Here is a 16,147-nt window from a genome sequence, read left to right on the forward strand (position 1 = left end):
TACCTTTAGCCATCTTTAAGTATAGTTGAATTTATTTTCAGTTAATTCTGTTTTGTATGAAAAGTTATTTCGACACCATTATTGGTTGCTAAGCGGATTGTCCTAGCAACTAAATTATTAATATATACGTGCGTTACTATGGAAATCAAAATGAAATTTCAATACGACATTTCAATATCTTATGATCGTTAAGCTAGTCAAGTAAAGCTTATATGATTCAACAGAAAATTTAAAAACGTTGTATATAAAAAGTTCTTTTTATCTTGTAATTATTTCTAATAAGAAAGGTTCAGCTGATGTTTATCCAAATAATATAATATACTTATTTAATAAGTAATCGTATCTGTTGTTTGTTAAATTAATTAATTATTGGTAATTAATTATGGAAGGATGCATTTTTTTTTGTAGTGATATTTTTGTAGACTCTACCGAAGTACGTTAGTTTGACTTTTGTCCATTTTGTGAGTCGAGACCCTTATAGTAAGTGTCGTATCACCCTGGACATATCAGGTTGCATTATCAATCAGGTGCAATGAGTGACAGCGGCGAGTGAGCCGGGGTGGAGGGGGTCAACTTTTTCGTGTCGCGCTGCGTGCCGCTGCTCACCTGTCACCGCAGGGTTGAATATTTAATATTATGAAATGTAAATAAAATGATACGATAGGCGGTGCCCGGCCCACGCGGCTAATGGCCTATGGGAGAGGCCAGGGCCGGCAAGATGGCCGCCGCCGCCCATCATGGCCGCCCGTGTAAAACGTGTTTTCCTTTATCGCGGACACATGTGCTCGCCGCCACCGTCAGCATGCGTTCGCGTCCTCTTGCACCCATAACATTACTCTCTAAAACTATTTTATTCAACAATGTCAATTTACATATGCCAATCAACGGTGCGTTAGATATGTGGAGGTAGTGCATAAACAGATACTTACAAAAATATGGCAATATGTTGCCAGAATTTAAAAAAAAAACGGTGTGTGTACTTATGTACGCGCGTTAGAAGTTATACTTCTTTGGCGTAGCAATACAAAAATAAAACTTGTGGTAACCTAGATTTTTCGACTAACTCTTAATTATATTGTTAATTTACACACTCAAGAAAAAGGACCGCTTATTGGAACGCCGTTGGTTTATTTCTATACACTGTAACTTATATTACTAAATTACATAAGTATTTATCGTTGTATTTATTTTTTAAGTAACAACTGCCACTATGACATGTATTAGTTTGGTTAAAATATTCAATAAATTCGTTTCCTAAGCAACGGAACAATTCTTCGTACTTAGAATAATAAATTCGCTGCCTAGGTAACGGAACAATTCAAAGCTATAATATTATACTGTATAATCGTCATGATTGCATTATCATACTGTGGCGTAAAGGCAGTGCGTTCGGCTGATAACCGAATAATCGTAGTTCGAATCCAATCGAGCGCGATTTTTTTATAAAAATAAATTATGTCTTACATGTCACAGGCCAAAAATACACTGATCTTCCAAACGCGCCTAAAGAAGTATAACTTCGAAAATCTTTGACTGATCTTTTACACTTATATTGTGGGACTTTCTTTGAAGTACCTACCTTATGCGCTCTATAGAAAAATGTCACTGATTCAGGTTTTCGTAATGCAATACCCATAACCCCTAAGTATTAACTTCTTTATATTATGAATTAAGGAAAGTCTTCTGGTAAGTGATGCCCTAGGCCTAGTATGATAATAACATCCTGCCATAGAAATTTCAGAGAGTAATAATTTAAAGTCAATATTACGTGCCTGTTTAGGGCAGATGGAGACAAGGAATCTATTGCTAGAATAATCGACGTCACATAGTAATATTTATTATATGACACAAAATGAAGCTTTTTTAGGAGAAGAGTTGCTGGTCCAAGTTTAATTATTATACTGTGTCAAACCTTCTACTGTTGCATAACATAGTTGTAAAATATAACAAATATAGAATTTATCATGGCTCAAAATGGTCGGCAAAAAGCGCCGACCAGTTTCATGAAATCGGTAAAGTTATCGCTTCGTCCTGTGGAAAAATTAATTTGACCGTCTAAAAATATACTTACATAAAATTAGATAACTAGGTACGTACCTACTTTTGTTAATATTTTCGAAAAAGTATTAAGTGTCCAGTTCATAAAATTTTCTATTCGAACGCTGTAAATTTACACATACCTGAAAACAAAAGCAATAGGTAGTACTTACGTTTTTTTTCTTCTGTTCAAAAATATATTGCCTTTCACTGATCGGCTCATTTCTCAACTTGGGCTTATGATAATATGTTATGGTTTTTTTATTCTCAATACATATAAGAAAAGCAGTTTTTTTAAAACGATATATTATGCAGAAAGCTTAAATATTTTACGTTATTTATTAGTAAAAATGTCAACTGTTGGAAATTCTACCGAAACGCCAGACCAAGAAAATCATTTGACGTGGATTAGTGAGCATTATTAATTAATATTGTCTTCACAGAGTAGAGTAGAGGTACGTATTAAGGGGAACATGCTTAGCGTACGTTAAAATGGAGCCTTTATGTTATTTTGAAAGCAAACTCTAACTAAATTTTTTTTTTTGTTTTTTTAGTTTATCACAATTGAATGGTCAAAAACATAGCTTATAATAATTAGTAGCTTTAAAATTATCTTAAAATGTGTAAATCTTGCACATTTATTGAATAATAAAATGCCTAATTCTTGTCAAATTTGGGATCACAGAGATTATCAATATAATTTTTTATTGTAAATATTTCACTTTAATTATGTCAACATAATTTTTACTAATGGTTTTATAAATGCTTTTAAAACTTAATAAATATAAAAAATCTTAACACCACTTCACATGGACGTACTTAAATATGACTATATTCTAAAACATTAGAGCGAGAGGTTTAAAAGAATTTTATGTAATAAAAGTACTTTATGCAGTCATCAAAGTGTTTAAAATAAATATTACGGATAATAAGGCTTCAAAATTATATAAATAGATTATCTACAACGTTTAAGGAATATCCATGACCATGCTTTGAACATAGCAAAAAAGCTCCATTTTGACGTACGCTGAGCACGTGGGCCGTTAACAGATTTTGATTTTTTACGAGAAATGGATGTCAGCCACTTGCTCAACCTATTAGGTCCATACCCTGACTCACACACAAATTGAAAAAAACAATATGTGTACTTGCCAGACCCAGGATTCCAATCTGGGACCCACGGCGTGATAGTCCAACGCTTAAGCCGCGTGGCCAAAGTGGATGTCTTATTAGTTTCTTATTAGTGGTAGTAATTACGTGCTGCCGGCAACTTTATATATTATGTTAACATTATAACTTTTGTACAATTAAAAAATCTAATTAAGCAATTTTGGGGGCAATAGCGATACGTGCAGTTTTATCTGTAGATGTTTGTAAAATACTCATTAAAAATAAAAATGTTTATCTGTGGGAAAACGTGCCACGAAAATATAAACGAATGCTATAACCGACAAACTTGATAACAACCACTTATAGACTTTTATTTACCTACCTGTCGATGTGTTTAGTAACACGAAAACCGCGGCTCTTTACTATAGGTACTACTCACCTGGTAGGTACATTTTTATCCCGAAATGCGTTTTGTTTGCCGATTAATCTTTTAAACATTTGTGTGAATAAATGCAATTAAGATACTTTAACCGGTCACTGCAAATTGATTGCTGTATATTCAATAGGTAGTCTCATTAAAGAAAAGCGTTCTTATATTGTCAATGACAAAACAATATGAAACTCTCGCTTTATACTGACCTAGAATATTTTTCGCACGAGGAATCTTTTCTGAATTGCAGGAAAGTAGCTGCTTTAAACTGAGAGTGAGGGAGGATACCTGTCGTCGTGACTAACAAGCACCGGACGTGGTGAATTCCATCTGATTGGGGATCCACTGGACGAGCTTCAACGCAAATATAGTCTGAATAGAATCCGGTGTGAGAATTTTAGATGAGCTCATATGATGCATCAGAGAGACGTGAGAGAGTCCACACTATCCAAGCGTAGTGAGGATAAAGCCTCGAGGTGCCTTCCACGGAGGAGTTTCAGCCATATAACAAGGCTAAGCTGAACCGGAGTCTGTAAAGTAGTTTGATGTCTTATCGGTTTCACTGTAACTTTTGCGTCAGTATATTTTTGTGATTTTGTTTACAGACGTATTTTCGTTCATATATCTTTTTTATCCATTTGTTTTGTCTTGCTATCGCTATATGATTATAATATGTCAGTAGCGATTATTTAAAGCTTACTTTCTTATGAAATACCTACCTATAAATTGAAATAACCTAATGATATGTCAAACCTAAAGAAATACCAACAGATCCTCCTATATCTAAGTATTGAATTTAGAATTCACATACACATAATATACTGTATTTAAGTCCATCGAATCTTCTACTAACACATGCAAAAAAAGTATTGGTTTAATACAAAGTGATTTTGTATGAGGCTTGGTGGTGTTTGTCCTCGAGATCTTAGAATTGTTTACTTCATTATATGAAACGACTAATGCTTTCATAACACCACCTACCTATATTTGAGTATATTGTGCAATGATTATTATATTTTTCACAGAGTATACATAGTTTAAATGACCTATCGGATAATAACTTATACCTAAAAGCAGTGCCTATCACCTTTTTTTGTTAAATATCGATTTTAGTGCATGTATCAGTAAAATACTAAAGATGAAACAAAATTCAAATTCAAGTTCCGTAAATATGGTTGTAGTCATAATTTTTTTAATAGTTTCCTATCACCGCCTACTTTCATTAAACAGCACCCTCCGTCACTAATATAATATATCGTGGAGTGGCTGCCAAATGTTGGTAAGTCGATAATTTGGGTATTTAGAGTCATGTAATAACGGATTATTTGTCTATTTATAAATATCTATGTTAGAAAAATAAATCAACGTCATCCGATATATAGAAAATGCACATAAACTACACGAAATTAGCATTATGCCTGATTTTAGAGGACATATCTAATTGCAATTACTAATCATAACATGATTTCAAGACTTATCTACTTTTGGCAGTAACACGATATTATATTATTAAATTAGCATTGCTTGATCTAAAAATGTACATAACTATCTATGTCACAGTCCAGTTTGCTATTGTTACAAAATATAATACATAGGTAGGTAGTTACATATGTTTTACTAATGGCGTATAAAATTACTGATTAGTGATTATACTGTTCGCATAAATAGTATTAATATCATTAATTAGTTTATTCATAACAAGTAACCGGAGATAATATTATAATTCCATAATAGTTAGTGTATGTAAATATAATCTAATATATCACTCAAAGAATTTACAGAGGTTTTAATTGCATTCAATATTGTATATTAATGAAATGTACGAAGCAATTATTGCGAGCAATTAAAAATTAAAATATGCAAAGCCGGAGTTGAATTAAATAAAATCCTACATAAGTTAACACACTAAAAGTTTTCGCACCAAAGCGAAAGAAAAAACAGTAATTATTCAACGTGTAAAATAATTAAGCGCGCTTAGTTAGTATGGGGAATAATTTAAACAAAAACAACTTTGTATGCGACTACCACGAAATCACAACAGTAGAGAATGGCTGCGTGAGTCCATTGATTATTTTTTGAGAAATGAAAATTCATAACCCATAATGTGAATATTTTACTCGTCATGGTCCATCTAAATCAAGATAATATCTACTAGAATCAAATCAAATAAACTTGAAATGTATTATTATAAATATATACAGAACCAGGTTAAAAAAAATGCTACAGCGCCATCTCTCTTCAACTATTGTATGTATAGAATTACTGTGCGATGAATGTCACATTTCTGTGTATGGACATCATCCCCGTCTACCGTAATGTATGCCCCATGGTAGGCTCGAAATGCGAAGCCTAAAACCTTTGCGCGTAATAGTATTGTTTTTAAAAATCAAAATAAATTATATGTAATGATTTTTGATGTGTATAAATGTTTAGAAAATTATATAATTTAAACTCTTTGCTCAATTTTATATCATCGGTGAGGTGTTGAAATTTCGATGTAGTATGTCTTTGTCATTAGTGTGTACCTATTCATCAGTAGTAATATCGTATTACCTTTTTATTTCCTGTGAGTATACCTAATAAATGTGCTCTTTTTCTCTGATCTCCACAGCCTACATCTTTCCAAAAGTCACCATTCTTTAAAAAAACAAATGTGTTTACTAACAACATAACAAACAGGTCGTCTCTCTAATGATCTTCACAATGTAAGTAAGTACAGCATTAAGCAAGGTGGCGTCTACCTTTGAGATGATGACGTGATTGGATGAAATGGATTTGACACTAATCAAAACCTATCTAGACTTGGATTTTGAATATTGGTGAGTTCTAATAATTACATACCTAATGTAGTACTCTCCAGTATATTTTCCGGTATAAAATGTTTTTCTTTGGACTTTTGAAAATTATGGAATAGCTTTACAACCACCACGTCCAACAATATTACCATTCTTTCATTTTGTTATTCTATAGCTGAAACTAAGAGGTACCTCTGTAAAAACCCGACGTTACGTGTGTCCATTGACGGCCTGTGGTGAAGGTAATACCTACACCTGTGTGTGCTACCAGGCTTATAAAAGTATATATTTGTGTAGGTATTAGGCATACATTATTTTTGAATTTGATATCGCTTAACCCACTCGGTGTCTGGGATTTAATATACATCGTCATAGGGAACGCGACAACTTGGCGTGGATCCTGGCTTCCTCAAATAATTATCCTCACCTACTCCAATCCAAAAATATACGACAGCCATTCGTGGTTTCGTTCAGCCAACAATTGGTTTTGGATGTCTATTCTTCTGCGCCCTAAAACCAGTGGCGTACCTAAGCAAAGTGCCGCCTTGAGACAGGCTTAATGACATCCCCTTTCATTTCACAACGTTTTTATTAGGTCGTATTCTTATTTGTCCGGTGGTTGTTCATCCAGAACAAATCTTGCATCGAACATTGAATATAACACAAAAATAAAAACTTAATTATACTTACATGAATAATGTAAAAGAAATAGAAAAAAAGATACACCATTTATAAAAAAAACTGTGATTATTTCTAAATCAATTATCTCAGCTGCAACCAAACTAACTTAAGCACCTTTACCCCGAAACCACAGATTTTACAACGTTTTTCTTAGCTCGTATTCTTATTTGTCCGGTGCTTCTTTGTCCGGTACAAATCTTGCAATCGATTTTTAACTAAACTAGCTAGACATTTGAAACTTTTAGAATATATCAGAACACGATGCCAATGCATTTTTTAATACTTTTAGCCATTATTCATTTTCAGTTAATTCTGTTTTGTATGAAAAGTTATTTCGGAAGAAATCCGTAATCCAATCCACTATTATTGGTTGCTAGGGGTCTGTGGTCCTAGCAACAAAATTAATAATATATACGTGCGTTACCATGGAAATCAATATGAATGTCAAAATGACATTTCAGTACTATTTACATCAAGTACAATTTTTTTTGATCCTTTAAGCTAGTCGAGTCAAGCTTATATGATTCAACAGAAAATTTAAAAACGTTGTATATAAAAAGTTCTTTTAAGCTTGTAATTCTTTAGTATTAAATTATTAAGTGCATACTTACCTATTTGCTATCTTAAATTGATAAATGCAACAGATATTTTGAAAAAAGACATACATTTTAGAACTAGGGTGTCAAAATGTATGTTTTGAAAAATTTTGGAAAAATTGTAATCATCTACTGAGGATTAGAGAATTTACACGAAACTTCCTCTTAAACAGTCCGTACTTTTAAGCAACCGGAGGTCTGAGGCAATTGCAGGTTTGGAGACCCTCCTATGATGTATTGAAAATAAGATGTCAGGACTTTCTAAGGAAGCGACAGAGTTGCTTTCAAAAGTTGTAATGATTGTATTCATTTCTTAATTTGCTGTTCATTACATTTTGCCGCCTTTAAGCAACGCATGGGACGTCACTGACGATCGATCGCCAAAAAGTGCAATATCGAGCAATGTTGCAGGCGTGGGCGATTTTATCTGATGCAGATAATGCAATTGGTCCGTTAGAAAATTTAAAAGGGGGCCTTGAAACTGTTCAAACTGGTCATAAAATTTATAACATTTTTTTTAGAAAAAAATAGTCAAAGTATAACAAAATCCTCCGAAATAACATCAAAGAGGCTACTAACATAACCATTCAAACATACACATACGTAGGTAGGTACCACTAATATAATTATAATTTATTTAATCACAGTCATTCTCAATATTAATAATATTTAGATAAATGATGTCATTTATGGTTTTCATTTATTATTAATCGTGAGGAGGGAGGCTCAAACTCATACCCCTAAACCCACCAATGCGACGTGTCCGGAAAATTGTACATATGCAGTTCGCCGTATCACACCTCACCGCGAAATGTTGTAGCGGAAATTTATGGCCGTATATTAAAGACCGTCCAACCTCTTTGGGTCGTATAGTACTAAAGATAAAATTTATGTCTAAATAAAACACTGTTCTTGTCAGTTTACAGGAAGCCAGCGGCAAACAAATTTTGAAAATTGCTGATATACTGGATTATATGTTAGGTTAGGTTAATTCTTGAAGGAACATTATTGTCTGCAATGCTCCACGGACAACGCGTAATTTTTTCATCTCGTTCCGATAAGAAAGCTCACGGCGAACTGTGCTACGGTGAAATGTAATACGTACAATTTACATGTAGCCCCAATGCGACTATTCATTTGAAATCCAATACTAGTGTACCACATGAAACACTAACGTAATACAATATTATAACATGGTAAATCTTGTTAGGCAGAAAACAAAATGTCAGTTTAATTATATTTATTTCTCACTACGTAATCTCATGATAGTGGGTTAATATGCACTATTCAGAAGACCGTTTAACATGCTCGACTCGGCGGTGATGTTTCTCGTACACCGCGGATACAGTCTTTTACCTCGTTGCCCATAAATTGTGTTAGGCTGGAGTGCGCTATCTCTTCAACAAAGGTACACTTAATTATTGGCTATTAAGGCACGTCTTATCTGGCATACAAAGCTGGACATAGAGGTCGACCCGGTGCATTCATTACCGAGATGCTTATTGAACAACTTGAAATGCCATTTCTTTTCATTTGAATACCGAGATAGGAGACATGCGCTCTGTTTGCCTCCCGATAACGACTGTCAACCTGTTTGTTTCAATGTGTAAAATGATTATCCCCGTTAAGCCGGGTTTATAACAACTAACTACAGATATAAAATATTATTTTATATATTTAATGCACATTTATATGTAATATATTTATTTATTTGACAACAGCCATTAAATTGAAAACCGAAATCATACCAAAACACCATATTGTAGACTAAAGAAATAAGAAACATTAGATGTATTATTTTTTAACCATATTCTATTCAATCAAGTCATACGGGCTTTTTTATTAGCCACAGGATGAGAGAATTATGAATATCCTTGAGACGAGAGTTATGAGATGAATCTTTGGGGCTGTTCAAGAAAGTGGTATTTGGAGGTGTAATGAGGAGCAGTACACACTTTATGCGGCATATGAAAATGTGAAGACTGTGCTGAATCAGCCACGTGAATATGATACGGGAGGATATACAAGCAAGGCGAGTTATGTACGGAACCCTCGAGAGAAAGAAAAGACCTGGATAGCCGAAATTTAGATGGCTGGCTGCGCCACAGGAGATTTAAGAATGCTCGGTCAAAGCAACTAGAGAGTGTCGGCGCTGGATCATCCATGATGGAGGAAGTTTTTTAAGGAGGCCAAGACCCGGCATGGGTTGTAGTGCCATGAATGATGACAAGATTTTAGCCACTTGCTCAACCTATTAGGGATTTTCGGTTTCGGGTGCAGACCTACCCCCAGAAACGGAAGAAATACAAATTATTTGGGAAAATGGAAAAATACTTTTTATTTTTTGTCGGGACCTTTGGAACGTGACTGTGGCTGTGGAACAGTCTATAAACGGGTTTTCCCCAATTCTTTCGGCGTTTTACGATACGCAAGACCTGTGGCTACTGGAAGACCCGTGACATAAATTGATATAGCTATCTGGGGGATCTAATGGTTGCTTTAAAATTCCGATGTGGCATATTTAAACGACACAAACAGATACTACAAACGATCCTAACAATTATTATGACCGCTAAGCCATTCGATAACCATTTGTGGATGCGACAGATTGCAATAATTCGTAGGTGAACACCATTAGTTATACCTGCAACCCAGGTGTTTATCGCTAGACTTAAAGTACGGAGTATCTGGGTATTAGAAAAGTATCTAGAAAATTGTGGTATTCCACGGTAAAAGCGACGAGAAACTATTAGTATGCAGAGTAAATGTGGATGTTAGTAACATACAACTGATATGATGATTATCCCTACTCCCCCCGCCGCCTTAAAAATAATTGAAAAATACAAGACCTAGCGAGACAGACTGGCGAGAGCCAGCTGGCTCAGCTAGTTGAAAAATATTATGCTATTTTTCTAAGTGGACCCCTCCAAACCATTTTTCTGTGTATAATCTCATCTCAATTATTATATTATCTCTAATAAACAGATTATCCTAGTTCAGGTTCAAAACATTGGCGTGCATTTTTTTTTCGGCGAGTTTCGTACCGAAATTATTGTAGTGTTGATAAACCAGGATTTACTTGATCGCAACTCTACATTTGATTTCTATTTTGTGGTAATATTTCCGTAATTTTCCGATATATCTTATACTGTTATCAGCTCCATTTCATATAAAATAAACGAAGCTGAAACGTGTTTGCAACAGCATTGATAACAAGATAGCTTCTATGGGCTTCTTGAATCTTTCTATGTGTACGATGAAAACATTGTAATAATTAAGGTAATATTCATTAAATGTTTCAACCGGTTTGCATTTTAATACTGAAGAAGAAGTTATGTATATTAAAATTATCCTTGAGAATTAGAGTTATCCTTATCTTTTAAAAATATAGTAAAGCTTTTAATGAGAAAATGTAATATAAAAGAAAATATCATCGCAATATTCATAAAGTAAAGGAAAAACTTAATATTTAAATGTTCATTTTAGATCAAAAGTTTGTTTTGCGAATGGTGAATCTGGGATTTAAATACTACATCTGAATTAAATTTACACATCGTTTTATGATGTAAATTTGTTCTATCTTAGTTCAATATGAATTTTCCAGACTCAGGACACGCAACCGAAACCCACGACTTCATAAGCGGACAGGTTTCCACTCGTCCATCGTGAGACCACAGTTAATAATAACATTATATTCCAATTCGGAGCAGTTTTTGCTTGGTAAAATTAATTAAGTTGGTTTTACTTACCTAATTCATTTTATAAAGCCAAATATATTAGGTATGTGTACAATTAATATTGATCTATATATTTTTTGAGGTTTTTTAATAATACGTATTCAACATTTAAAAATTTTGTGAATGTTACATACAGAACAAAACAAATGTTAGCAAATGCAGGGAGGTCAGAATTGAAAATTATGTGAGCTTGTTTGTGAGTGTGTTTTAATCGCTTTTATTAATAGATTTTTTTAAAAAATAAGTATTTATTGTAGGTAATAATATGTGGATATTTGAGTTTCTTCAAAATTCTGTTTTTCAAAATGAAGAAATGAACAATTGATTAAAAAAAGACTTGGATTACTTTATACTACTAAATAGTTTAAGAAAATGTTTGAAGTAGTGTTGCCATGTCTAATGAAGTTTCGCCAACATTTTTACAGATTTTTATGATGGAGAAAAGGTCACGTGACTGTCTTAATTGATTTTTGAGCTTATGATAATATACACAATCGAAAGGCTAAATGAGCCTTAAGAGATAAACCGGCCAAATCTTCTGAATCACGATCCTCAGTCATGCGGTTTTAACGAAGATGGCGTTACAAAAAATCTGTTTAGGTTAGGTTAGGTACAATCATTTAATACAAGCTAAATGTGCAAACGGAAATTTGAAAGTCAATGTAATTCTAATATTATAATATTACTAGCTGACCCGGCAAACGTTGTTCTGCCATCTAAATTATTTATAGTAAATATTTTGGTTGTTAAATAAAAAATAACGAATGTATTGTAAGTGTGTGGGGATGATATCTATGACAGAAAGAGGAATGGAGCACTGTAGACGATTACCGCCGATAACATATTCATTGTTTGATCTCTTAAAAGTTAAATGTAAAGTGAAAAAAAATTATAATTTTTTTATCCTAAAGTAGGAAAATGAAATAAAGAAAATCAATATTAATTTTGAAGAGCAATTGAGTGTACAATATTTTTTGTCAGTCCGTCTTTAGCTAACACGAATAAGCTCGATGGTTTGCCCACGCGAGAACATGCCACATACAATTGTCCGTGTGAAAAACATGGTGTGCCCAGATCTAAGCCGCAAACAGACATAGTTTGGCCTTGCGACTTATTGATTGTCATTGTGAATGCCAATCTAATAGGAAATTGAACGCGTTTGAATTCAATTGGCACGTCTGTAAGAATCATTGGAATTCGTGGCAGCAAAACATTTTCGGCTTGGAATTTGCCATTCAAAATGGTGGCTTCGATAATGTTTTTCATCAATTTTTAATGACCAATCGCGTGCCATTGCACAGCCGTGGTGGGTTCAAATTCCGAAGTAAAATAACCGGAGATCCAACTTTCAGTCGTAGAAGGTGTGTTGACATGCCTGGTAAATCCAGTGAGTTCAAAAACTCTGTTGGATAATTTACAGCTTCGTTGACATCGCAAACTGTATCGATCGATTTGTATGATACCAAATCGCCTGGCAATGACTGCTGTATCTTGAAGTTTAAATCGTCAACGTCCACATTTTTTGCTGCCAAAATGGCTCTTTCTGCTAGCCACGCATGATTTATGTATTGTGTGCGTACATCGAGAAATATGCGGTCAATGAGAGCATTTTGCGAATCAACGATTCTGCAGAAATTAGTGGGCAATTTTATGCATCCAGTATTTTCATAGACAGCAACTTTTCCATCGCCGATATCTAACAATTGGTTCGAGAATGTGTCAGCAGATGGATCTTGTAACATTTGCACGCGCATGTTTATTTTTAGCTGGACCTTTTCAACATTACGCCACAGTGGCGATGATTTCAAGCAAGCGTTGATCTCATCAGCGTACGTTGAACGTGGAATGATGGGAAGTGTTTGTCTGAAATCACCTGAAAGGAATAATAGAGTGCCGCCGAATAGTTTGTCGTTGTTTTTTATATCTTTAAGTGTTCTGTTCAACGCCTCAAGAGAATGTTTGTGTGCCATAGTGCATTCATCCCAGATGATAATTTTGCATTGTTTCAGCACTGTGGCCATGGACGATTGTTTTTTTATATTGCACATTGCGTCTGGGTTATTATGAATATTCAGTGGCAGCTTAAATGCTGAATGAGCTGTTCTGCCTCCATCCAATAAAGTTGCTGCAATGCCAGATGATGCAACAGCCAATGCAATGCCATTATTTGATCGTATTTTGGCGAGAATTAGCGAAATGAGAAATGTTTTGCCAGTTCCACCTAGTGCATCCAAAAAAAAGAATCCACCTTGTCCCGCCAAAACTGCCAGCATAATGTGGTCGTAAATGATTTTTTGTTCATTGCGAGTAACAATCGCTGCCATTTCTGCAGTATCGTACTGCAGTTCACGATTCATTTCGGTGTCCATTAAATCAGAAGTACTTCGATTTGGCGAACTCATACCGAAATGACTGAGTGGTAAATTGGCAATGACAACGCAAAGATCCTCGATAGTAATCAATGCTTCATTGTACATAGCGTCACTGAATGTAATCGTTAGATCGTTGCACCGTGTACGAATTCGATGCAATATATCGTCAGTCATTGAATCTTCGTGCTTATCCCACAACGTGTCTGCTCGTCCCGGGAAACATGTAGTCAACACTATAGCGAATAGTAGACGAATTTGTGTTGCTGTACAGCCCAATGCTGCTTCAGCAAGCATATCGTCCCAGTGATTGTCGTCTTCGAGCAAGCCGAGTGCAAGGCATGCATCTTTATATGTTGGATACTGTTGCCCATTCACTTTGCGTATATCTTGAAATGATAATGAGCCGGTGACATTAACCAACAACAGTCGCAGATAGAAACACTCAATCTGCCTTGGATTGACTGTATATACTCGGCCCAAAGTGTTTGATTTGAATAGGCCGGGGCACGCAACAATTGGTGTGCCTTGCTTGCGGGGCATCCATTTTTTTGTTTGATTCCATGTGAAATAGCGAGGTACTTCGGAATAGAGTAATGTTCGTGCAAAGGCACCGAAAGTATCCGCACGATTACACAATTCGAAAAATTCGGTGAGTGTAGTTTTTGGTGGATTTATGGCACGCTCAATTGCTGTCTCGTTGGTGAAAAATACGCGCTGGCCGTTTTCAAGATGGACGGCTAAATGTATAACTGCTGGGTCCCGTTCATGAATTGGGAAACCAAAGATACGCCAGACAGCTTCATTGGAGCTGATGTACCGGCCAATTTGGTAGCGCATTATTTCGTCGTTGTCATTCAATCGAGGAGCATTCACATCGGTATTTTGAATTTGAAATACAGCCATATCGCTGCCTTTATTCACATACTTGCAAATGTATTTGATGCTCTTCACCGAACTGCAGAACTCAACATTGATATGAGCATTGAATGTTTTGCTCAGCAGAGGCGAATATGGTACCACCCAACGATTGTCAATGTCAATGTCTGCGTTGTTGATATTTAGTGTAAATGATTGTCCGCCATTATCAGTATTTCTTCGACGATACATTGGATATCCGTCGACATTTGTGATCGTGTCGTTGGTGAAATGTTTAGGAAAACGCTTTGTACATTTTCCATCTGCCATGCAAGGCGATAAACGATTCAGATCACCGCATGGGCCATGAATCATGTTTGTGGTAACAATATCTAACAGTAGTTGATCAGTAGACGGATCTATAATTTCCGCGGAAATTACACTATCGATTTCTTCAGGGCGTATTTTGTCGACTAACCAAATCAAAATGTGTGCATGAGGTAATCCTCGCTTTTGCCATTCTACCGAATACATCCAGCAACGTGTGGGACCGAATACGTGTAATTTTGTAATGAAGCTCATTAAAGACTTCAATTTTTGTTTGAACACACGTGCTGTAATATCATGACGATGTATTGCATTTTGGCCTGGCAATAGCAAAGATGTAATCTCCTGCCACTTTGGATTACATGTAAACGTTATAAATAAACACGGTCGTCCGTACTCGCGCACGAAAGTCATAGCATCCTGTATGTATTCTTGGATATGACGTGGACTGCCTACGTAGGATGATGGTAGAATGATAGAGTTACCAATTTCGGCGGTGTCGGCGTCGCTCATGATAGCGTCTCGCAAGTGAATGTATTCTTCCGCACGCAGCTTCTGTTGATTGTGTCGTAGGAATCGCAGTCGTTCGCTCTCTACCTTCGCGTACATGTCAACCATGAATTGTTGGCACAGCTCACGACATCGCAGAATGACGTTGTCCTGACCGCGTCGAATCATCATACGATACGCATAAAAATCCATCGAGCTCACTTTCTTGTTTGTTTCGGCTCCTGTAACAACATATTCAAAAATATTAATTCATTCATAAATATTAATTCAAAATGAATAATGATGTTTATAATGAATGAATTACCTGTGGCGGGATCACGTTGTTTAATGTTTATGCAATATCCGTCTTGTCCCTTCCAGAAAATTAGCGGATATTGGAGAGCGTCGTATGAACGGTGTGTGTCAGCGATGAACTCCAGATTATTGTTTCTTCTTCGAATCACGATTTCTCGCGGCGATGTGCGGTCGCCAACCATGATTCCATTGCATTGAATCGACGCACGTGCTCTCCAGCTGGTGTTTTATCAGGATTGATGACAATAGCGTGGTTGTCACTTTGCAATTCGTGCATGTATGATTTGAAGAATTTCAATAATTCGTTGTGCTCATTCAATAGGGTGTCCAGTTCGCCGACGATGCGCCTAGCATTAGGCGAATTGAGGTTATTGTAGCCGCAACGTGCATCTACGCGATTGAT

The 16,147-nt window shown here is 35.5% G+C and overlaps 1 protein-coding gene across 1 annotated transcript; it reads right to left on the reverse strand.

The window, feature by feature from the left end:
• Positions 1 to 12,651: 12,651 nt before the first annotated feature.
• Positions 12,652 to 15,549, reverse strand: LOC147079803 (uncharacterized). Its single transcript, XM_085945653.1, has one exon. It carries the CDS (start codon positions 15,547 to 15,549, stop codon positions 12,652 to 12,654), a length of 2,898 nt encoding a protein of 965 aa, XP_085801779.1.
• Between the last annotated feature and the right edge of the window lie 598 nt (positions 15,550 to 16,147).

Source organism: Rhyacophila brunnea, unplaced genomic scaffold, assembly GCF_057557595.1.
Source record: "Rhyacophila brunnea isolate RB1 unplaced genomic scaffold, BYU_Rbru_1.0 scaffold_1, whole genome shotgun sequence".
In the NCBI taxonomy this organism is placed as follows: Eukaryota; Metazoa; Arthropoda; class Insecta; order Trichoptera; family Rhyacophilidae; genus Rhyacophila; species Rhyacophila brunnea.